Source organism: Arachis hypogaea, chromosome 16, assembly GCF_003086295.3.
Source record: "Arachis hypogaea cultivar Tifrunner chromosome 16, arahy.Tifrunner.gnm2.J5K5, whole genome shotgun sequence".
Classification (NCBI taxonomy): Eukaryota; Viridiplantae; Streptophyta; class Magnoliopsida; order Fabales; family Fabaceae; genus Arachis; species Arachis hypogaea.
In genome coordinates this window covers 18938727-18964285 of record NC_092051.1, presented here as the reverse complement: position 1 = coordinate 18964285, position 25559 = coordinate 18938727, and the positions used below count along the sequence as shown (strand labels likewise).

At 35.9% G+C, this 25559-nt stretch overlaps 2 protein-coding genes across 2 annotated transcripts; both read right to left on the bottom strand.

The window, feature by feature from the left end:
• Nucleotides 1-9909: 9909 nt before the first annotated feature.
• Nucleotides 9910-12803, bottom strand: LOC112758251 (trihelix transcription factor GTL2). Its single transcript, XM_025806869.3, has 2 exons — nucleotides 12088-12803; nucleotides 9910-11556 (listed from the first exon to the last, which is right to left on the bottom strand). Exons 1-2 carry the CDS (start codon nucleotides 12534-12536, stop codon nucleotides 10155-10157), a joined length of 1851 nt encoding a protein of 616 aa, XP_025662654.1. The 5' UTR covers nucleotides 12537-12803; the 3' UTR covers nucleotides 9910-10154.
• A 5419-nt stretch (nucleotides 12804-18222) lies between these two features.
• LOC112758250 (multisubstrate pseudouridine synthase 7) lies at nucleotides 18223-24897 on the bottom strand. The gene is made up of 20 exons (XM_025806868.3): nucleotides 24632-24897; nucleotides 24199-24289; nucleotides 23919-24125; nucleotides 23338-23552; nucleotides 22969-23041; nucleotides 22538-22594; nucleotides 22326-22405; nucleotides 22175-22237; nucleotides 22009-22096; nucleotides 21467-21569; nucleotides 21237-21340; nucleotides 20990-21063; nucleotides 20121-20185; nucleotides 19775-19947; nucleotides 19531-19598; nucleotides 19365-19425; nucleotides 19196-19233; nucleotides 19039-19107; nucleotides 18576-18912; nucleotides 18223-18458 (listed from the first exon to the last, which is right to left on the bottom strand). The coding sequence occupies exons 1-20, from the start codon at nucleotides 24718-24720 to the stop codon at nucleotides 18429-18431; spliced, it is 2085 nt and encodes a 694-aa protein (XP_025662653.1). The 5' UTR covers nucleotides 24721-24897; the 3' UTR covers nucleotides 18223-18428.
• Nucleotides 24898-25559: the final 662 nt, after the last annotated feature.

Here is a 25559-nt window from a genome sequence, read left to right as displayed (position 1 = left end):
ACTCCCAGAGACTGAGCTCTCCCTCCAGGTATCCATACAAGAACAATTGGCACCCACCGTGGCGCCGAAAATATAAACCTCTCCATATATCATCGGCCTCGAGGTTCCCGTTCGAAGCCATGGCTGAACAACCTCCACCCACACCATCCGAATTGCTCTGGATGGTGACCGAGTTGTGGCAAGCCGTGGCCGAGGAGAACCAAAGAATGGCAAATCAAATTGCCAACTTGAATAACACTAGAACTGAAAACAATGACCGACAAGAACGGACAAAAGAAGCCGAGCAGTAGTCAGGGCCAACACATGTCTCAGACATTGCTCGACAGGAAGAGGAGCAACCCGAGCATAATGAGGAAGCTCGGCAAGACAACGAGAATGACGATCAGGAAAGCTCCCCTGGACCATTCACGGCCGAAGTGATGAACTTCGTGCTACCCCGGAGGTTTACTCTGCCGACCACCCTAACTCCCTATGATGGGTTAGGTGATTCGAAGAAATACATCAAGAAGTTCACCTCCATAATGATAGTAAACGGTGCATCTGATAAAGTTTTATGTCGTTGCTTTCCATCTTACTTAGACGGTCCTGCACTTGATTGGTTTTGTTCTTTGCCTGCAGGTTCTATTTCTCGATTTCGAGACATATCAAAACCCTTTGAGGAGCACTTTGCTGGATCGGCCATCTACTTACATGACTCCGATTATCTGAACACAATCAATCAAGGCCATCACGAAAGCCTCAAGGACTACATGACGCGCTTCACAAAGATAGCCCTAAGTATACCCGACCTCCACCCCGAGGTGGAGCTACACGCCATAAAAAGCGGATTGTGACCAGGAAAGTTCCAGGAAACTATTGCTGTGGCCAAACCTAAGACTATGGCCGAGTTCCGCGAAAAGGCGAAAGGTCAGATCGACATCGAGGAGCTCCAGCAAGCTCGGAAAACAGAAAAGCCTCATTACAGAGACGACGACAGAACTCGAGACAGCAAGAAAAATTTCAAACCAATTCCACGATATGAGACCTACACCAAGTTCAACACCAAGCGCGATGATATCATCAAGGAGATCTTGAATTCGAAATTAATCAAGCCACCAAGAAAAGCTGGCAATTACCCAGATTCAAAAGGCACTGACCGATCAAAATACTGCTCCTTCCACCAGAAGCATGGACACAATACCGACGACTGCGTCATCGCCAAAGACCTACTGGAACGACTAGCTCGGCAGGATCACCTAGACAAATACATCAGCGGCCACATGCAGCGGTGAACACCTCCTTCCGGAGACCAAAGCTCGGTTACACAACATGGCCGAGATAGAGACCGACCGAACAATAGCCATCCTAACCTACCAACACGTACAATTAACTATATTTCCAGAGGTTTTGCAGGTGGCGAAGCCACAAACTCGGCAAGAAAAAGATCTTACCGAGCTATACTTTCCATCAACACCGATCAAAGTCAACAGCAGCCGCTGCCGACATCTCCACAGATAACATTCCAGACAGCCGATCATGACAACAGCGTAGCAAATCTGGATAATCCTGTCGTAATATCCCTACAGCTCGGAGATCTCCTGGTTAAAAAGGTGTTGCTCGACCCAGGCAGCAGCGCCGACGTTCTCTTTTACTCAACAATCCAGAAAATGAAACTAAGCAATAACGCCATCCAACCTTCCACTGGTGACTTGGTAGGATTCTCAGGTGAGCGAGTCCCGGTTATGGGCTCTGTGTGGTTACAAACCACACTCAGTAAGTTTCCCTCGTCAAAAACTTCAGACATTCAATACTTAGTTGTAGATTGCTTCAGTCCCTATAATTTAATACTTGGCCGACCTTTCTTAAATAGGTTCGGCACTATAGTATCTACAATTCATCTTTGTGTTAAGTTTTCTTTACAGGACAACACAATTGCAACCATTCACAGTGATGCCCGAGAAGCCAGGGAGTGCTACAACAATAGTCTCAAAAGACCTAACCGTAACACAAAAGCCCAGATCCACAATATCGGCAACATGAAAGACCAACACATGCTGGCCGACCTTGATCCCAGAGCAGGAACACTAGAAAGGCCAACCCCAATAGAAGATCTAGAAAAAATCTATTTCACAGAAAACATGGACAAATTCACATACGTCGGCTCAACGTTATCCTCAGAAGAAAAATCATCATTCCAAGCATTCTTATAACAACATGCCGACCTGTTTGCTTGGACCCCAGCTGATATGCCAGGCATCGACCCATCCATCATATCACACAAGTTAGCGTTAGATCCATCTGTCCGACCTATAGCGCAGAAAAAGAGAAATCTCGGCCACGACCGAAAACAGGCTTCCCTAGAAGAAACCAAGAAGCTCATCAACGCCGGCTTCATCCGAGAAATCAGATTCACAACATGGCTGGCGAACATCGTCATGGTTAAAAAATATAATGGTAAATGGCGCATGTGTGTTGATTTCACCGATCTCAACAAAGCATGCCCCAAAAATTCCTACCATCTACCCTCTATTGATTGTTTAGTTGATAATGCCTTTGGTTTTGACAAACTCAGCTTTATGGATGCATATTCTGGTTATAACCAGATCCAAATGCATCCATCCGATCAGAATAAGACAGCCTTTATTACTGAATATGGAAACTATTGTTATAAAGTCATGCCATTTGGTCTTAAGAATGCAGGTGCAACATATCAACGTCTAATGGACAAAATCTTCGCCAAACAAATCGGCAGAAACATTGAAGTCTACGTCGACGATATGGTCGCCAAGACAAAGGTCGGCAAAAATCACCTTGATGACCTCACAGAAATCTTCGGACAGCTAAGAAAATACAACATGCGGTTAAATCCCGAAAAGTGTGCATTTGGTGTTCAAAGCGGTAAATTCCTCGGCTTCATGCTCACTAGCCGAGGTATTGAGGCAAATCCAGAAAAATTTCGAGCTATTTTAGACATGACAAGTCCCCACACCATCAAGGAAGTCCAACGGTTAACAGGGAGACTTGCTGCACTTTCTAGATTTTTACCTTGCCTAGCTTCTAAATCCTCATGTTTTTTCCAAACTTTAAAAAACAAAAAAGCTTTCCAATGGACTGATGAATGTGAACAAGCATTTACAACTATCAAAGAAACTCTTTCAAAACCACCAATTCTACAAACCCCCCTACAAGGGGAGCCATTATTCTTATATTTATTTGTCACTAACTGGGCTATAAGCTCCGCCCTTGTTGCAGAAAGAGAAAAGAAACAATTCCCGATCTATTTTACCAGCAAAACCTTACAGAATGCCGAGCTTCGATACCCAAGCATTGAGAAACTGGCCCTCGCTCTTGTCTTCTCAGCCAGAAGACTTCGACCATACTTTCAGAGCCATGAAATCCATGTTCGAACAGATCAACCTCTACGGCAAGTCCTGCAGAAACCTGAGCTGGCTGGCCGACTAGTAAAATGGTTGGTGGAGCTATCAGAATTCGATATCACGTACGAAGGACGAGCATCCATTAAATCCCAGTTTTTGGCCGACTTCATCGCCGAATTCTCAGTACCAAGTACAACTGAAGACCACATCCAATGGTCTTTATACGTCGACGGATCCTCCAACCCGCAAGGGTGTGGGGCAGGTATCATACTTGACGATGGCCGTGGCAACGTCATCGAACACTCCCTCAACTTCTCATTTAAAGCAAGCAACAATCAAAGTGAGTATGAAGCGCTAATTGCCGGCCTTAGACTCGCGGCCGACCTAAACATCACTGAACTTAAGGTATATTGCGACTCCTTGCTTATCGTCCAACAGGTAAACAACTTATACCAAGTTAAGGACCCTTTGCTTTCTAAATACCTGGATGTCGTACAAAATTTACTTTCAAAATTTTCTAAATACGAAATACAACACATACCAAGGGAGAGTAATGGCCGAGCTAACATTCTGTCTAAACTCGCCAGCACTCAACCAAACGGATCATTACTTTATCAGTCAACACTACTTAAGCCAAGCATTGAACTAACACAAGTCTTAAGTGTAACACAGGAAGCAGATTGGAGATCTCCATACATACAATATCTCCAAACAGGGATCTTGCCAGGCGACGTCGAAAATGCTCGACACTTCCGCCGACAAGCCTCCTTTTTTACAATTTATAATAATTGCCTATATAGATGGGGATTCTCTCGTCCATTGCTTAAATGTCTTTGCAGAAAAGAAGCCGAGCTTGCACTTGCTGAGGCACATGAAGGGATCTGTGGAACTCACCTCGAAGCCCGAAGTCTGTATTCAAAAATCCTCAGAGCTGGATTATATTGGCCGACGATACGACAAGATTGTCAAGCGAAAGTTAAAAGCTGTAACAATTGCCAAAAACACAGTCTGATTATACATCTCCCGGCCGAACTCCTATACTGTTCCGAGGTTAGTTGGCCGTTCAACCAATGGGGCATTGATATCCTCGGACCTTTCCCCACAGCTGCAGGACAGGTAAAATTCCTTATGGTAGCAATTGATTATTTTTCCAAATGGATAGAGGCACAACCTCTAGCCAAGATTACATCACAACAAATGCTTTCCTTTGTTTGGAAATACATTATTTGTCGATTCGGCATTCCTCGGCACATTATCACTGATAATGGTCGCCAGTTTGCCGATAAAAAATGCACATCTTTTTTGCAGAACTTAAAAATCAAACAACACTTCTCATCAGTAGAACACCCACAAACAAATGGGTTAGCTGAAGCCGCAAATAAAGTAATATTACATGCTCTAAGGAAGAAACTGGATGATGCAAAAAGTCTATGGGCCGAGCTTATCCCAGAGATCATATGGGGATACAATACAACAATTCACTTAACCACAAAGGAAACACCCTTCCGCTTGATCTACGGTTCAGATGCAATGATACATGTGGAGATCTCCCAATCCTCATTACGCACAGAATTGGCCGACCAAACTACACAAGACATAGCTCAGCAAACCGAACTCGATCTCATTGAAGAACTCAGATCATCCGCAGCAATCAAACATTTAGCCATACAACAGCACATTGCCTGAAGATATAACCAAAGACTTCAATCAAGGTCTTTCCAAGTCCACGACCTTGTGCTCCGAAAAACAGAACAAGCTAGGAAACCACCAGCACATGGCAAACTAGCAGCTAATTGGGAGGGCCCTTACAGAGTCACAGAAGTAATCGGCAATGGAGCCTATCGACTACAAATATTAGAGGGTAAAGATCTCCCTAACACTTGGAATGTATCCTCCTTAAAGTTATATTACAGCTAATACCAGGGACAGGCAAGTACTCTTTTTCCTACTACCAAGATTTTTTCCACAAGGGTTTTGCTTGGAGAGGTTTTAACGAGGCTAGCCTACCTGAGCCTTTGTAATCAAAGGTTCTTCAATAAATATTTTATTTTAACAAATCATTTCTCCCTTCATGCATAAACATATAATACCAATCTATACTATCAAACCGATCACTCAGATACGATCAGTCATTTTGACTGTCGACCTTAAAAACAGAATCCGATCATTCAGATAAAATCAGTCAATCCGACTGCAGACCTTAAAACAGTATCTTAATCAGACAAATATCCGATCTAATTCGGAATCAGATCATTTAATCAGACAAATATCCGATTTAACTCGGAATCAGATCATTTAATCAGACAAATATCCGATCTAACTCGGAATCCGATCATTTCATCAGACAACAATCCGATCTAACTCGGAATCCGATCATTTCATCAGACAACAAACCGATCTAACTCGGAATCTGATCATTCAATCAAACATATATCCGATCTAGCTCGGAATCCGATCATTCACTAAAAAACCCGATTTAACTCGGAGTCCGATCACTTAAGCATGACCAACCCAACTCCGAACCCAATCATGCTGAATTTTGCCAACAAGTCAATCAAATACACGATGTTAGTCAGAATCACAACACTATGGTACTATCATAGCCAATAGCTGATCTCATTCACAATCATTGCCAATGACCAAAACACAATACAGTTATTATCATGCCTATGAATCGGCATCCCAAACTCGGCCTACTCACCTTTTCTCGATCAAATTAATGGCAATTCACCATTCCAACAAATTCTTACCACAAAATCTGGCTTCAACCAGATAAAAACCAACTTATCATACAACAATAACATTATATTATCATAACACGCAAACAGAAATAAACAAGTTTGTCCTCTGCCAGAAAACAGTAGCAACATATAAGCTACAATAACAAAAGCCAACTAAAATGTCTACACATTAACAAGTCAAAAGCTCAACTCAGGAGCAAAATAAGTCTACAAACAACACACAAATTAAACATTTTCATCTTCTTGCTCCGCAGCACCATCATCTTCAACCATGACACCATCCTGCACTATCTTGCCCGGATTCATTGCCGAGAAATCAACCTCGGGAGCCAGAAATCTCGCCTGAAGAACAGCCATCTCAAAACCTTCAAGGAAGGAATCCAGAATCTCTCCTTGCTTATTTTTCTCTAACTCCTTCAACTGAGCAGTAACCTCGATCATACGGGTACTCAAAGAAGATAAGTCAGCTTCTTTCTTCTTTAAATATTCCACATCTTTGGCATAGCTCTCCTTCACCTCTTTCAAATGTTTCTCAACCTCAAATAACTTCACCTCAAGCTCGGAAACCCTAGCAACTTTTATAGCCAACCCTTCCCTCAAACTCGGATCCTCCTTCTTTTCAACCAACTTCCGATGAATCTTTTCACGACTCCGTCCCAAACTCGCCAGCCGCAAACCCACCACCTGAGGATCAAACATTAACACATTACTTTTCCCCAAAACAAAGACACAAATAAAAATTTTTACCTCAAAAACAAAATTTACCTGCATATATTGGTCAATCGCCACATCCCCCACCTCTTCCGCCAAACTAACATCAGACGGGGTCTGGCATACCTCATCCGCAGTAATCATGAAAGGATGATCTTTCCCCCAGAGCGACGACCCCTCACTCCGCTCAACGAAACCATGCAACTTTTTCTGGTTATCACAAAACCTATGAACCTCTTTCATCGGAACATCATCCTTCTCATCACCAGAAACGTCGGACAAATCCACCACATCACCCTTTCTCTTCTTAGCAATAACTTTCCTCCTCCCCTGCCTTGGCTGATCAACCTCGCCAACACCGACCTTCTCTGCCTTGGACGAGGATACCTCTTTATCCAAACCTTTGCTCTTCACCCGAGACCTCAAACTCGCTGCAGATACACTTGGGTACTTACCACCTGAAAAACACGAAAAACAAAACCTGTTCAAAAACCTCAGATATGATACAACATCCACAACTCAAAATCTTACCCAAATATTCCACAACAGCAGCCTTATTTTCCTAATATTGCAGCAGATCATAAACAGAAATCAATTCCTGCCGATCAACAACCTCGGTCAAAAACTCAATCATGCACTCATCTTTTGGACTTATAGATTCAGGCCCTAAAATGTTCTGAGGCTCTGAACACCACCAGAGAGAAAATCTTTCCCCCAAATGCTCATCCACATAAAACGAAAAGTCATTCTCGCAGCTACTTACCTTAAGGTACATTTCCTTAAAGTTCTTAAAAGATGATTTGTATAGCTTGAACACACCAAACCCCGGAGAATTGTTCAAATTTACCCAACCACCCTTCCAAACACCCTTCGCCTGAAACAGTGAGAAGAACAGCTCCACTGATGGATTTTCTTCCAAAAACTCCATCAGAATCTCAAACGCCCGAAGGAAAGCCCAACCATTGGGGTGAAGTCGTGAAGGCGCACAGTTTAACTGCTTCAGAACTTTACACTCAAAATCACTGAAAGGGATTCTCACCCTTAGTTCCTCCAAAACACACCTATACATAAAGAAATGCTCAAAACCCTCCCCTCTATGAAAACCCTATCATCAATAGTACAGGGTAACAGCTCCAATCGAACCCTAGAATTAACCCTAACAACCTTTAACTTATCTATCTCATTCACAGCACCAACATCCAAAAATAGAGAGACACGATCCCTTACATCATCATTCACCCAGTCATAAGACTAATCTACCTCCCCTTTCGTTTCTTTCTCATAACCCATTGAAAAATCAAAAGAAGAAAAGGAGAAGAAGAGAAAACGGTTAAGCAGAAAAACCAAAAATAACCAAGAGAAACTCACCTCTTTTACTCATGTTTTGGTTGATAACACTTGAGAAAAATAAAACAGCAAGCATGCAACTCTTCAGAATTCCTAAAACTTTAATTCACCCACTTTAACCCAAAATTTTTCTTCCCATCAAATCAGTCACGTCAAAATCCAATAAACCCACCTTGGAAACACGCAAACTCATTAATACCTTCATTTAATTATTTCTCTATCCTAATCATGAATGTCTATAGTCTCAGTAACTGTTCAATAAAGCACTTTGACCTGGGGGCTACAAGGTTAAACCACACGCCGAACTGTTCAGCAACCAATTCATACATCATTAAAAGCTCAACCTGCTTCATTAAACATTTTCCCAGGCCAAGCTTGGGGGTTGTAGTCCGACCATTACAAATCCAATATCATAAATCGGCTTTATCATTCATAACTCGGCATTATTCACATCATTACTCAGAAAATCAGCGTTACAGTTTGGCATTACAGTCATTAAATCGGTATTACAGTTACTAATCGGCAATCAATGTCATTTATTGAAAAGTAATGTTACAAATCAGCTTAACGGACTGCTTCACAAATATGAAACGTCCAACCTGACATTTACCCTTATTATTGCTCTTTAATACAGACAATAAAACAGGAACATAACCGATTTACACATTATCACCTATAAAAAGGTATGATCTTCTATTCTAAGGAGATATTGAATTCTCAATACTAACTTAAGTTTCGAAGTGTTTTTGCAGGTACACTCCCCCCCTATTTCCTCTCGGAGTGAAGCTCGAATTATCACTAGACTTAAAGGTCAGCACCGAAGACAATAGTTCGACGTCGACTCCCAAAGACTAAGCTCTCCCTCCAGATATCCATACAAGAACAAATCTCATCATATATATGTGAGTACTGAGTATTGTCCGATATTGAATACAAATCTCTGACTCTCCAACAGCTCACACGCTCTCATCTGCAACTTACCGTGCTTTTCTGCATTATTTAATGACATGTTTTGGAATATTTTTTTCTTTTTTCTTCCAATATTGGTGGCATACAAGTTTAAATTTATAACGCCTTGTCAATTATTTAAACGTCTTGTCATAGTCCTTGCGAATCTTTAGTTTTCGGTTTTTCGCTTTTGCATTGTTCGGAGTGTAACCTAATGCTCATACTACAGACCACTGAATTTGTACTTTTGTTAGTGTTTTCTTTACAAATTCGATCACATATAAATGCCAAAATATAAGGCTCTTAATTTGGCCATCCAATATATTATTCATCAATTTGTTTGAATTTAATATCACGCTCAGTTGAGAGACACTGAGATAGGATTTTTTTTTTCAAAAAAAAAAAAATGACATCAATAAACTCAACGTTCTAATAGTGATTACTAATCAGAAAGACATTGTATTATTTTTGTGAAATTAAATTTTTTAAAATAAAAAATTAGTAAAACAATAATATGAGCATTAAAATTAACTAATTCTTATTTTATTACTTTATCAACTCTCATTTTAGAAGAACTTGATTTACTTCGTCCTTATAACATGAATATCTATTCTTAAATAAAAAAATTAATAAAATAAAAATGAATCATTCTTAAATTAACATAATATAATTCACATATAATAAAAATTATAAATTCAATAATAATTAGTTTTTTATTTTATTATTTTATCAATTTTTTCGTAATATAAATTCATTCGGAATTAATGAAATGGAATAAAAACGTCTATTACACATCACCATGCATGGATATCAATCTGTCGGTGCTCTTAATTACCAAATAATTTGCTGAATATATATGTATTTCGAATACATTAAATTTATGCTATATATAGTAATATAGATATAGAAAATTATTAAGGCCGTTCCACCACCACCACCACCACCAAAATCAAAAAGAAAATAAAGCAAAACAGTAAGACACAGAAGGAGTGGTACTAATAATTATTACCTCAGCTGATCATGGAAAATTTCGGCAATAAATGAATCAAAACTAACCAAAATTCAATGGTGGCTCTTGTATCAAAGTTTTCTCATGATCATCACTGAAACCGCCACCAGACCCCACATGATCAGAAGACTCTATCGGAGGAAGCAGTTGCCCGGAATGGTTTTCCGGCGTCGTCGTCTCCGGTTGATGAACAAGCTTTCCTTCATCATAGAGACTCTTGAGTTGATGGAAGTAGGGACAAGTCCTTGAATCAATGGACCTTTTCTTGTTAACATCCTTGGTTTTTCTGAAGTACTTGTTTATGTTCTCCCATTTCTCTTTGCACCTCTTTGCACTTCTCTTGTATCCCAAATCTGACATCCCTTGTGAGATTCTTTCCCATAGAGGAATCTTATTATTGTTCCCACTTTCCCTCTCTTCAGCATTATTATTCATCTTAATGCTCTCACATCTGAGGTTTATGAGAGCCAAAACTTCATCTCTTGGCCATCTTCTTCCAACATTATTCTCCTTCTGATCTGTTACTAACGGCTTAACAAGCATGGTTGATATTGAATTTGAGTGATAGTTATCGTGGCGGTTGAGGGAGGAAGAACTAGTAGTGTTGTTGTGGGAAGCTGGAGATGAATGGGTGGAAGAAGAATGTACTTGTTGTAATAATGTGTCACTCATAGAGCTAGGGTTTTCTGCTGATAATGGTGGAATTGAACATAATCCGGAACTGTTTTGAATTTGATGACTTGATGGAATAATCAGTTTTGAAGAAGAAGGTGTTGGTTCATCATTATTAGGGTTTGTTGTTAATGTTTGTGTTGCTGCATATTTCTTCAAGAATTCAATGATGGAAGCTTGCCTGTCACCTGCAATGGCTTGTTCTTGGGCCATAATCTGAAGCTCCTTGTTCATCCTTTCAGTCTCTTGCTTCTTCCATGCTTCCTCTCTTTGAAGCTTCTCTTCATCTCTTCTGAGCATGTCTTGAATGAGCTTGTTATGTATCTCTTCTTGTTGAGCCATCATGTTGTTCACAATGCTCTCACAGAAACCCTTCAACATCTCAAACCTGCAACGCCTCTTCCTCTTCCTCTTCATCTTCATCTTCTTCTCACTGTCATTGTCTTCTTCACATTGTTCTTTCACTGATTTGCCATCTCTTGAACTCTCCTCTTCCTCCTCCTCTTCTTCTTCTTCTTCTTCTACTTCTTCTATATCGCCTCCTCCGGCATTGATTGGGTGTTCAAACTCTTGAGTCTTTTCAGTCACAACATGATCTTGGTTATCTACCATAGGGTTTTCATTATGATTATCACCTTGATAGAACTCTTCAAGCTCATTAAGAAATCGGTAACTATTGTTCTTGGCGTAGTTGTTGAAATATCTTGTCTCGTCTTCGAATTTTTCCTTGCACTTGTCACCACTCTTCTTGAATCCAAGCTCTCCTAGCTTTCTGAACACATCATTCATTCACTCATTAACATACAAATCCAGAAAAAAATATATATGTATATATACCAACCAAATCAAACTAGCACATAAGCATTTATTTTGATTTGCACTACGGCATTGTGTCGAACATGTAATAGGCAAATGTATGTGGTTCCTAATTAAAAAAAAAAAAAAATCATCTCTTTGCATCAGCTAGCACTGCACGTACATATGCTGAGACGCTGAACCAGTGAACCCTCTTTCTCTGTCTCTATCTCTCTCTCTCTCTCGAAGTTTGTGTTTGCACGCGTGTGTATGTGTCAGTACTCAGTATTGTGTGTGTGTGAGATGCTAAAGTTGATGAGAATGTGCACGTGTGTGTTATTGTCTCTACTTTACCACATTCATGAATACACAAATTCTACTTTCTTAGCTAGATTCTATGATGATGATCATGTAAAATAATTATCCAGGTGTGTTAGTTCAAGTTTAAATTAAAATTTAATAATAATAATAATATGGTGTAAGAGCAAGAAGAAGTGAAGCATAATACCTAGAGACATGGTCCCAATAAGTGAGTTGAGGGAACCAAGTAGTGTCCATGGTTGATCTGATCCTCAAGAGTGCAACAACTTCATCGTTGCTCCAGGAAGAATCAATCAAGTCGTTTGGTAATACCTGTGTTTGAACTCTTTCATCAGTAGCACTAGTGTGGAACAAGTTATTGTTATTGAGTACCGAAGAAAACGTGGGATTTGGTTGTTGTTGATGATGATGAGGGTTATAAGGGTCAAATGGTAAGAAGGTGTTGGTGTTGATGGGGGTTAGAGAAGCATGATGATGGAGTAGTGGGGAGAAGGACGAAGATGATGATGATGATGATGGTGATAAATGATGATGATGATGATGATGATGAGGAAGAGGAAGAGTAGTAGAAGTAGTGGTCCTTGGTGTTATGAATTGGTGGAAGTGTTCTGATGATGATGGCAATCCATCGAACATGTTTTGTGTGTTATCTCTAAACTTGTTTACTTCTCTTGTTCTATCTTTCTTCTTTCTTTCTTTCTTTCTTTCTTTCTTTCTCCTTTCGCTGTAAATCAGCAAATTGATGCTACAGGCTAAGCAAGCAACCAACTATGCCAAGACATACATACACTAACCTTTTCTTTCTTTTTCCCTTTCCTTCTCTCTCGCTTTTGTCAAGGGAATTATTTGTCCTTTCATGCAAGGGAAAAACAGATACCCCCAACACCCTTTTTACAACAAAAGCCAACCCCTCCTCTTCAAATAATACCTCTTTTCTTTTATTTTTAATAATAAAATATAAAATATATTAAGTGTACATACAAAATTAATCATTATATATTTATATTATTTAATTAATTTTTAATATATATTTTATATTTTAATATATATTTATATCGAAAAAAGGATAAATGTTTTGTAACTTGCACAAATCAATCCAATCACCTTTCAATGAAAAAATAATTCAATTTATTATTGATGAGGATTTTATGCACTTATTTATCATATTAAGTATATATTAAAATTAATTATTAAAACATATATTAAAAATAAAATAAATTATACATATATTTATATAAATTATTAATAATTAATTTTAATATATATTTAATATTTTTTAATTATAATTATATATAAGTTTTGACACATTTTTTTGTGAAATTTTTTTTAATATTAGATTATTAGAAGTAAATTTTTTTAAAATGACCTAAATTATATACATTGTTGTGATTCTTTAAAAAATATTTTTATTACAAAATATCAATAATATTTTATATTACTATCATAACAATATTTTTTTTTGGTGACTTATCATAACAATATAAAATACTAAAATATCAAATATTTTTGTATTTTAAATTAAAATCACCGATATATAATTAAAAAAATTAGCCTCTTTTCGTGGCATGTTAAACTTATTATTTCTCTCTCTCGCACTCGTTGGAAACTCATTCAAGCCTTTTCTTTTTCAGACAACATCCAAAGGCATATTTTTTTTCTTGATCTTATATCATTACATCTCCCATCAAGCAAATCTAGCTAGAAAGCTTAGTATCAAATTCTAGTTAAATATGCTATTTCAATTTGATGATTGTACTATTATTGCTTATTTGATATCTTTTTTATATTCCACCATCTAAGTTTGTTTCTCTTTGTAATTTTAGAAACCTAAGTAGTTAATAAGATTGACGATTTTATATAATAATATACATCGGCAACAATACATTAAAATTGAACATTTAATTTATATTTCAAATAAATATAATATATAAAAATAAAATAAATAAAATAACTGATAATTTAAAAATATAAATAAATTCATGTAAAAAAAAAAAAGTAAAGTATCGTTTTTGTCCCAACGTTTGAGGTAAATTCCAAAATTGTCCCTAACGTTTTAATCGTCCTATTTAAGTTACTAACGTTTCAAAATTGACTCAATGTTGTCTTGTCGTTAGGGATCCATTAATAGAATTGAAAGTTGAACAAAGTTGAGACGATTTTGAAACGTTAAGAACTTAAATAAGACGAAAATATTAGGGACAAAAATGATACATAAAAATAAATTTTAATTTTATCCTTTAATAATATCAATTCTTTATTGTACATAGTATTCAATTACTTTTTAATCACATCTAAGTAAATTACACTTAATCACATTACTTTCATTCTACATAAATTTATTTTTTTATAATTTTACACTTAAAATTATAAGTTAATATAAAAATATTTAGAATCAACGTAATGTGATTAAGTGCAATTTAATTAGATGTGATTAAAAAATAATTAAATATTATGTATAATAAAAAATTAATATTATTGAATGATAAAATTAAAATTTATTTCTATGTATCGTTTTTGTCTCCAACGTTTTCGTTCTATTTAAGTTCCTAACGTTTTAAAATTGTCTCAATTTTGTCCCGCCGTCAATTCTGTTAACGGATCCCTAACGGCAGGATAATATTTAGCCAATTTTAAAACATTATAGACAACTTTAAAACTTACCCCAAACGTTAGGAACAAAAAAACGATACTTTACTAAAAAAAACTAATTTATCTGCATACTTTTGAAATCATTGAAAATACAATTCTAGGTTAGAAACACTAAGATGAATACATCAAAATTGTCATATTATTTAATATATTTAGTTCATTTATCTATTATTACAAAATTGTTATATCATTATAAATTATATTAAATAAATTTGATATTATATGATTGACGAGGGGTGTGGGGCAGGGAGGTGGTCAGAGGAAGAGAGATTGGAGTTGAAAAAGAAACATATGATGGCATTTGAGTATGTGAGGGTGTGGGGTATGGCAGTAGCTGACGGTGATGATGCTGCAATTAACGGCTATGCCCATGGCAGGACACGTGAATCCATGCAGACTGTGGGCTCCATCCATTTAAGGAAGGGAATCTTCACATGCACATACCACACTTCCCTTATCGTACATCCTCACCACGTGCAATCCCTCCCATCTGCTACACCCTACTTTTATACACCTAAAATTCTTTCATATTTTTATACCACAAATTTCTCAACTTTTTTGAGTAATATTATAAAATAAAATATAATTTTTATTAAATTTAATTTTAATGTAATAATTATATAAATATTTTACATAATTATCTAATCATATTATTTTTTAGATGATAATTTCGTAATAAATATAAAATATAATTGTTTTTATATATTATGTAATTAGATACACATAAATTTTTTTAAAATATAGTACATAAAATTATATTATTTATTTTATTATGTATTTAAATAAAATCATAAAAATAAATGTTAAAAAATTGTAAGATAAATAATTTATTTGATAATATTATTTGAAAAAATTAAGAACATCAATTTATTTTTTATGCCTGTCAAATACAAATTAAGAGTAAAAATAAAAAGCTAGAATATTTAGCCTTCAGTAATTTGTTTTTAAAAATAATATATACATATAAAATTAATTATTATATATTTATATATAAACATATGAATTACTTAATTAATTTATTAATTTTTTAATATTTTATATAAATAATTGAATTTGCGGTACACATACATAACATTAACATAGTTGTTTTGTTTTTCTATTATTTTCTATTTCCAAAGAATTTTGTCGTTTTTCACCTTTTTTAATTTTTCTTTCAAAAGCTTTTAGAAATTATAAGCATTAAAATAAAAATAAAAACTGATAAAATGTAATATTTTAAAATCTAAAAATTATAAAGGGAATGTATATTTTATAAAATGAAAAAAATTGATAAAATAATTTTAAATTTATATTTTTTAAATTATGTGTTTTTTTATTGATTTTTTTATTTTAAAGAATCTTAATTACAGAAAAACTTTGTTTATTAAATGAGAATTTATTAGTGGAGACTTGGAGTTTGGTTTGAGGTGAGTGAGTGACACAGTGGGAGACGCAAGAGGCAGGAGGAGCAGCCAACACATGTGATCTTGAATTGATGCGTTATAATATGAAATTCTGAAAACATGACAACGAAATGAAATATGAGTGAATGAATGCCTCTGTCTTCTGTCACAGTGGGTCCCCTCCAAGTGGAGCCTCAGCCAGTCAGCCTTCTTATACTAAAAGACAACGTGGGGCCCTCCTCCAACATAAACATTGCGCCATATGCATCTCGTGTCTTGTCACTCGTAACTGTACTGTACATGTACTCAGTACTCTACGGTATGATTCGTCGTCTACAGTGTATGCAGTACCTACAATTCTACAAAGCTCCATGATTGCCGGCATCCAGTTTTTAAATCTCTAATAACACCTTCTTATCCAGTTTAATAGTACCGTAGGGGAACAGTTTTATATACAAACAATGTTATATGAATTATTTTTATTTTTAGAATTAAAAATAATAGATAAGAAATATAAATATAAAAAATGTAGTTTTTATACTATAAAAAGAATATGTACAAGAGCAGCATATAAAAATAAATATTTTTGTTGCACAAATTTTTATTTAATTTTTTTATTTGTTTTATATTAAAAAATTTCACATAAATTATTTTATTTTCAAATAAGTGTAAAAAAGTTTTATACAAACAACTAAATTTATATTGCAGCATCGATAAAAGTAATTACTTTTTAAATTCACTATTTAAAAAATTATTTAAACATATAAATCTCACTTCATAGTAATATAAAATTTAGTATATTAAAATTAAATTCATATTATAAAATTGTAATTCTAAACAAATGTTATGCAGGGGATATAGTAATGGAATTGTGTTGGTTGTACTTCAAAAAGCGAATATTTACTAATATTCAACTCTACTAATTAGTATAACAATGAAAGCTTGATATTAAAATGGAGACTTAATACACCCAAGTTCAATAATGATAAAGTAATTGTCTAACATTTTATATACAAGGAGGGGGTTTTTTTCCCAAAAAAATATATTAGTGTTAAGTTGTTAGCACTTAATTAGCAGCATTCAGGCGCATTGATATGGAAGGAAACCCTATGCAAATGGACCTAATTAACTCAACTGTGTCAATGTAGAAACTAGAAACTAGAAAGATTGTGATATTGAAACCGACAATGGACATAAATGCAAAAGAAAGAAGAAACTAAATGGCTAAGGTGAAAAGAGCACCTGGCATGTCTAATCAAATCAGCAAGAACACGAATATTGGATTATGATAGGGGGTGAAAATTAAAAATCTAGATAAAGAGGTTGCAGAGACAAGAGAACAATGAGTCAATTGTGTAATCTTCGGAGGACCTTACAAATTCGCCACACCAGGTACACCACTTAGCAGCACGAATATTATCCAAACTGCTACGTACGTGTTTCGTCACCATAAATATCTGCATTCACCCTAGTTATTAATTTCTTAATTATATAACAACCATATCTGCAAACCTATTAATTCTGTTAAAACATAATAAATTCATATTCATCTTTTTATCATCACTTACAAAGAAAATTAGGCTTCAGCTACGTTTCTCACTCCCACAATGCTACCTGTGATTATTTTCTCATCTAAGATTAACTTACTGTGTGGCACGTTGATTATAAAAAATGAATGATGTGTTAAAGATGATGTGAGTAATTAAGGACCGAAGAAGACGCAAGAAGGCAGCAAAACCATGATAGCGATGGGATGAGAGGGATAAAGATGAAAAAAAATGAAAGGAAAATGTGTATTAATTTTGATTGGGACTGGTTTCAGTAGGTTCTGTGGATTGTGTAATAAACTTGAACACAAATGGCAGGGCATGTGAAAACATTCAGAGGATGGGGCCAATTACTCAAGAATAAGAATTATTGCATGCTACCAAAGGGATACAATGTATGGTACAGCCTCCTCTCATAGCTCTTGATCTTCTTCATCTTTTTAGTGGTTACATTTTGAATTTATACATTAAAAACCCTTCCATTCCCTCGTCTTCAACATCCTAACTCGCAAACAATCCCTTAAAGAAGGTTCCTCTGCTCAAGTAGAGACCATATTTCCACTTCCTTGAAGAACTTGCTATCTGATTGCCACATTCCCCAAACTGCACGCCCGCACGCATGCACGCACGCACACTTGTCATAGAAAAGTATACGGATCTGTAAGTTGTAGCTAAATACACACAACATGAAACCAGGGATGGTACGTTGTTGCTAGAATGGAACTGCAGAGCGTGCACAATGTGTTAAAACACTTAAACCCAGTACACTGAAACCATGGAACATTACACATACATAGATTCGATTCAAATTTTCAACAGAAATGGTCCAAGTGTTGATTTTTCTGTTGTCAAACAACACAAGAAGTGTACTTGTGAGGGGATTCTGCTCTGCCTGTTGCGAGATACCCTAACATCTAACAAATGATACTTAAAACAAAATTTCCACCTTCTTACTGGTTAAGTGTCTTGTGATATGCAACCTGAAAAAATATGAAAAAGAAAGGGTTTTATACAGACATAATTGACAGAAGTTTGTTCTAATATATATTTAAGGAATCGAATTAATAGATATAGGAATTTTCGAATGGAATGCTTACAGATGTTGAAGTCTTCAGCAGTTCTCTTATGGCCATTGTTGCATAGCATGAAGTAGGGAGAGTAAAACTCATTTTCAGAGCAGTTTGGAAATCTTGAGAGTTGGTGCCAGAGACAGATTCATCTTGTGGTAATATCACTTCCTCACCTTCAATCTCGTTATCATCAGCCTCAATGTTTGCACCATCATTTGAGTTCTCTAATTCTCTCGTATTATCTTCCTTTTTTGCATCCGGTGCACCCACTGGTCTGACACCGTTCACAGGTTTAGACTTGATGATCTTGTCTAAATCTGTCTCTACCAATGGCTTAGTACTATCAGCATATTTTAGTAGTTCCCTGCAGTGGCACACAATCAAAGTCAATGTCCACAATGTCCAATAAGGGATAAAGGGAATCACATGCCAAAAACGAAATGAGTAAAGTCTACACAAATACAATCAGGTGGAGCAGTTAGGTACACACCATTCGAAATTAATTGGTTTCTGAAAAACCCTTCTGTAACTTCCAGTCACATTAGTTATTGAAAATTCCCTAATAACAAGCAGGAAAAAACAAGATTAAGAGAATCTGCAGGAGTAAATAATACAGTGAGATTTGAGTTTGGGTTGTATAGTTTTACTTCACATTATGCACACATTCTGTCAAGCTGATTCGATCCTGACCAATAAAAGAGAGCAGGCGATCAACTAGGAAATAAAATAACCAAATAACCATCCATGAAACAGCAACAGAAATATCTAGCTACATGGGTGCGGGGAAGAAGTATACAAGATCAATTTGATACATACTTTATCTGCCAAATCATGATAAACTTTTGCCACATCATTTGTTGGATAAATTACTCGAGAACTGCAAGACCATCAATGCAGAAATCTAAGCAATCCCCATAATAAATAACAGGTAAGATATGAGCAAACTGAAAACTGGTTAAGAAGATCGTTTGTCAATGCTTACCCGGGCATAGGAAGTATGACATCCTCAATTGTATAACATCCTAAATTAAGGTCTTCAGCAGTCACAACCTGCCATGTATCCAAAAAAAAATACATATTGTATGTGAACTACTATGTTTAAACAGATGAGAGAAATTAATGATGTACCATAAGTTGTCCATAACCACCAGAGGACATACCTCTAAAGCATTATTTAAATTGAATACTAAAAGAGCTCGGTAAATTAGGTAAAAATAGAGAATAACCTTCACATAATTATTGCTTTCTTCTTGAGTATCTTCAGAGACTTCCTCTTCAATATTCGAATCATATCTATCCCCGCAGTCATCATCACATTCAGGTCCAACAATCCCTGTAACTTTTCCAGTAGGATTTTCTTTACAATATACCAAATCTCCTAATACAACTTGTTCAGTTCCTGGCACACAGTAGAATCACATTCAACATCAACTTACTAAATAATTATTTTGACTTCAACATAAGGATCGGATGCCATTGAATCACGAGTTATGACGTAGAGATGAAAAAGTAGGAGCTAAATTGCCAGCAAGGTAAGCAACGTATATCTATAATACTATTAACACAACTTACCATATTTTTGCACCCTTGTACTAGCTGCATGGTTCCATAAAAAGCTTTGGTAACTATGTACATACCTAACAAATAAGCAGAGATGCAACCATTACATTGGGCTGATTGATAACTTGAAAATGAAATGATAGGTTTTATCAGTGTTCTTCTATCACACTTGTCTTTGTACATGAATATAATATGGAAGACAACATCATCAGATAGACAATAGCACCCAGTAAAAGCTTCAGAAAGAATTTCTATTCGAATATATGTAGGCTTGGGATAAACTATGAAAGATTAAATTCCAAATCATCACAACAGAAACTTTGTGCTTATCATAACTTCATTTCTATTACAAAAGAGAAAACTAATGCTCAATTGCTTGCATAGCATAAACACAAGCATGTACTCTGTAATGTGGCAATGATACTTTGTGCATGTTTGATTTTGATAATTTTATTCCCAAAAAAGGGAAAAAATAAAGCTCAGTTGAACATTTTTATTATGACTTTTCTTAAAGCAAAGCAAAGTGAGCCCAAGTGCACAATCGAATAATGCGTCCCAAAATTTCCCAATAAATTATGTTAAATTTAGAGTCAGGTATTGAAAAAGAGAGAATGAAAAATGTGAAATAAGTCATTTTTTATTCTGGTCATAAGAAACAACTGAAACCTATGACTACTTTGCAGTGTCCAAAGAAACGATATCTGTAATATTATATAACCATAGATGACTGGAATATACAGAAATGCACTTTGGTATTATGTATAACATATAACATATATAAGTACATTTAGAAGAAAAAATATTAGCAATGACAGTGAAGCACTGATTTAGCCACACAATACACATCAAGATATCAAGATACTCAGATAATCATATCTTACATCATTCTAAGAGTCCTTGGAATAGCTTTCAATGCCTGCACGTAATTTCCAGGAGACTTTTTTAAGTTTTGCAGCTGCAGTAGATTCGCAACAAATTGGACAATTAGTTATAACATCATGTGTGAAAAAGTACAGGGTTAAAAAATTAGCTTCGCATCCACATTCAATTTATGAACTGTGAAGCACAACATATTACTGATGATTGTGCTAATAGAAACTTATCAGGAAATATTTATTTGAAGCTTACCACAGCCCTTTCAGCAACCAAATATCGAGGCAACTGCCTAAGTGTTCCTTCAATATCTTTGCTATCTTTATAGTACTTGCGTGCCTTGGCTATAGCTTCCTTTTGTATTTAATTAACAAAGTTATCAAAAACAAAGGCAATCAACTAATGACATTAAGCAACAATCTATAAGAAGTCAATCAAGACAAACATCATTGATTATATATTATAGAAACCATGAAAAAGGATATCTCCATCTCTTGGATCAAGGATCATGTCAACAGCAAGTTCCCATTCCCCTCGAAATAAGGCAGCACCAATAAGGTGAGTTGGCACAGAACCACTTCCGAAACGCTGAGAATATCCACATAAAAATAAATAGTTTAATAAAGCAAACGCAAAAAAGACAACAAGTTGAATAATACAGAGTAAAAAACAGTGTTATTACTTTAAGTTGGCATACATTTTCAACAAGTTTAAAAGCCGTTTATGTCTTTGGCAAACAGCCAACACCATGGCCTAACAAAACTACTTCACATTATAAAATATAGACTTACATAACATAGAGTAGAGATAACTTTAGAAGTGTATGTTATATATGCAAAATACCAACATGTAAAAGCTATTAGAATAAAATCATTCATATGTCTCTAGCCGGCATCGTATTTGAGTCTCTATAAGTGATCTAGACTTTAGAGCTTGATCCTCATTTGCCCCTATTCTTAAATTTCAGAACATGATGACGAAAGACACACAAAGATAGGGAGAGAAAGGTAAAGGGTACGGGGAGTACTTGTAGACCAAAGTAGTTAATGAAGCCATGCCTTCCTAAGGCATCTGCAGATGCTTTTATGGTATCTTCAGAATCTGCAACCACACCTCTGAGAACATATGTCAATACTTCAACAGATACTAGTTTAACAGAGAAAAAGTATTTCATGAATAGAAAACACCCTCACCTCAATGTGATTGTAAATCGGTTCCCTGAGAGCTGGCCCAAAACAAGTCCTTCATTAACATAACTGAACATAGTAAATTAAAAGTTTCATCATTTGTCAAAAAATTATAGCAAGAAAGATCAAGAACTCAAAAGTCAATCAATCACCTTACCAGAAATCACCCACTTTAATGCCAAATAACCTCTCATTAAGAGAAGCTACCCTACTTGCCAGCTGCTTATAAACAGTAACCTAGAAACACAAGAAGAAGTAAACCACTTTAGTATCAATCTCTAAATGAGCAGTAATATTAACTACAGCAGCTGGCATACAAAGAATGAATGTTAAGTGCAAAATCAGAAATAATGTGAAAAGCGATTATACCCTTTGGGTTGAGACAGCACGTTTATCCTTTGTACCCGCAAAACCAAATGATCTTGACTGTCAGTTCAAATGCCAGTCAGTTTAAAAGGAAAAAGTGCAAAAATCTCAACAAAAATTTGCATCGTGCATGTGTAACATACAGACACATGCAAACATTTTTACAGCTATAGAGAATAACAATATACCTAGTTCCTGGACCTATAGGCAGGAAATAGAAAGTGATGCAAAATGCAGTCATAACCAATCATAAATATGTTAATCATATAATTCATAACACCAACAACCAAACCTTCTATACAAGTGGCAGATTGGAAAGTAACAAACCAATGACACGATGAAATGCTCGTTAATTAACAGAAAAAAGATGTGATATCACAGAAAACAACTTGAAATCATAATCCAATAGAAGTTTCGCAAGGAAGAACACACACCTGGATGCCAAGCATCTTTCCAATCACTCCAAGGGCTTCTTGCGTGTCTTTGTTCTCCTTATAAAGATGAAACCTGGAAATTAAATTGAAAGAAACATTAAGTTACAACAATGAGCAACTTAGTAGAAACAGGGATGCTATCAGTTTATCATAATGTCTACATAGAGTAGAATATAATGCAGCCAATAGTCTTGTAAAATATATTATGCCCTAGATATCCCATCCCATTACCCAATGTAACATATATTCTGCGGAAGAAAAGAGTTAAGATTTTAATGTACAAAAGTTCTCAGAGGTGATATAAAAAGAAATAACAGGAAAGACAGTTAGTATTGCATTTTATAAAACAAAATGCCTGAGAAAATTCACCTAAGGAACTTCTCAACATTTTCTGGCCAACTTTTTGAACCTCTGCTGTCAAAAGGTTTATCACCTCTTTCTTTGCGCTTCTTGGAGTTTCTACCGTTGTTGTTTGGCCCACCGGAATTCAATCTCACACGGATGCATTTTGATGAAGCATCTGGTCCATCAACAGTGTCGGTAACAAGGAACTTGAAGTTTCCCTTAAAGAACTTATGCACTGCCTGACAGATTTGAGAAGAATAAAAATACACGATGATTAGCGAAAAAATTACAGACTGAAATACTAAATTTATAAGTTTGCTAACATGCTAGGTTTAAACAGGTCTCATGCTCCTTAATTCAAAAGCACATTACAATGGCTTGGACAAATCACCTGCACATCCAAATGATTCAGTTTCTACTATGTTTCTTAAACCCTAAACCTTAAACAATATAATCTCCTATAAAACCTTTAATCTGTTGCAGTTGAGACACCCCAGTCCCTATAGTATGACTCAACGTCCAGGTGCTTGCAGTTGCAAAGTCACCTTTTCATGTGTATCCAAGTGTACCCCACAGAACAAGAAAATGGCAAAGTCCATACTAACCGTTCTATGAGATTTGTTTGAATCCGGAGAAAGGACAAGAGGAGCTACACTTTTGTCATCTCCCGTATTAATTTGATTAAGAAATTCTTCCAAACAGCCTGCATCGGAATCCCCAGCAAGAGATTTAAAAGAATCAAGTAAAGCAGCATAACTGGTAACTGTTGTTGTATCAGACTCTGATGTGTTTGTTCCAGTTTCTTGAACACTCTGAAATGGAATTAAAACATCAGAAACTAACAAGACTGAAAATCAAACCATCCATAAGCACAGATCAAAATACCCTTTGTTCCTCCTCAGGAGGGGCATCAAGTGAAGACAAGTGAACAACTTGTCCATCTCTGTCGACTTCATTAACAATGAAATCAGAATATCTGGATCAATTTAAAACAAACATGAAAACACAATAGACAAATTCGATCATGTTAGCATCATAAATTGTTTATATATTATAATGCATGCATTTTCACTGATTCCCACGTAAATGAAAGACCACAACACCAAATAAAGCTTTCCTGAACAAAGAATTTCTTATGATTCAGCACGCCTTACAATCAAAGCTTTTTTTTTACATGCAAATTAGATAACACTGTTGGAGCTTTTCAGTGGAGTTTGGAACAAATATAAAGTTGAAATCGAAATGCAATACAAGAAATTAAAAAAGAAAAAAGAACATTGGTTGGAAATTGGAATGCAGAGAAGGGAATAGAGACGACCTTTGCTTGAGGACACCACGGAAGCCAGGAAGGTTGGATATGTAACAGGAGATGCCAACGTGAGATTCTTCAACGGTTTTCATCGCCATAGCTCACAAGTTTGAAATAACTGTAGTGGTGTCACAAATGAGTAGGGTTTTAGAGATGATAGGCTAAACCAGACTCCACACAGAAGCAGTTAGCAGCCAGTACCACCACGTTGTTCTGCCGCTTGCATTTCATTTTCAATTCCGTTTTTTTAAATTCAGATTATTTTTTTTCGTCGCGGATGTGATGTGCACTCAAGTTGTAGTAATTCACTAAAGGAGAACATGAGGTGAGGCCCAACCAACAATAGGCCCAAGAGCAATAGAAAAGAAAACACAAGCCCGGCTTGGGCGTCAAAGATGGAAATTTTTACCTGACCAAAAAACAAGTTGGAAGATATTAATATATTAAAAGAAAATGAAAATATCAGACCCAGAATAGAGTATTCAATATTCATTACCCAAAAATATAAAACAAAAAAAAGCCTATCAAAAATAAAAAATACAGAGAATATTTAGAAAAATAGAAAAGTAAGAAATCAACCACTATTTCATAGTTATATTAAATAATAAGAAAGTCTATTACTAGTATACTGTAGTCCTCTATCGCTCGGGAACCACTTGACTGACCCTGCGGGGCTATTACACCTATTCCATTCCCGGATTCTTGGCTGTTGTGGAGAATCCATTCCTTTGTTCATTTATGAAGAAATCTTGTCCGAAGGCTTCAATCCATTAGCCCTGCTTTCTAGCAGTTCAAGCAAGTCGAAAACTTGGAAGTGGAAAACCAAAAGATGCTATGCTGCCTACCAAAGAACGCATGGATAAGTGGGCGAGCAAGCGAAGCCCCAGGCTATTACTCTGTCTTTGCTTTCTTTAAGCGCGCTCCGAACCGAACGAGC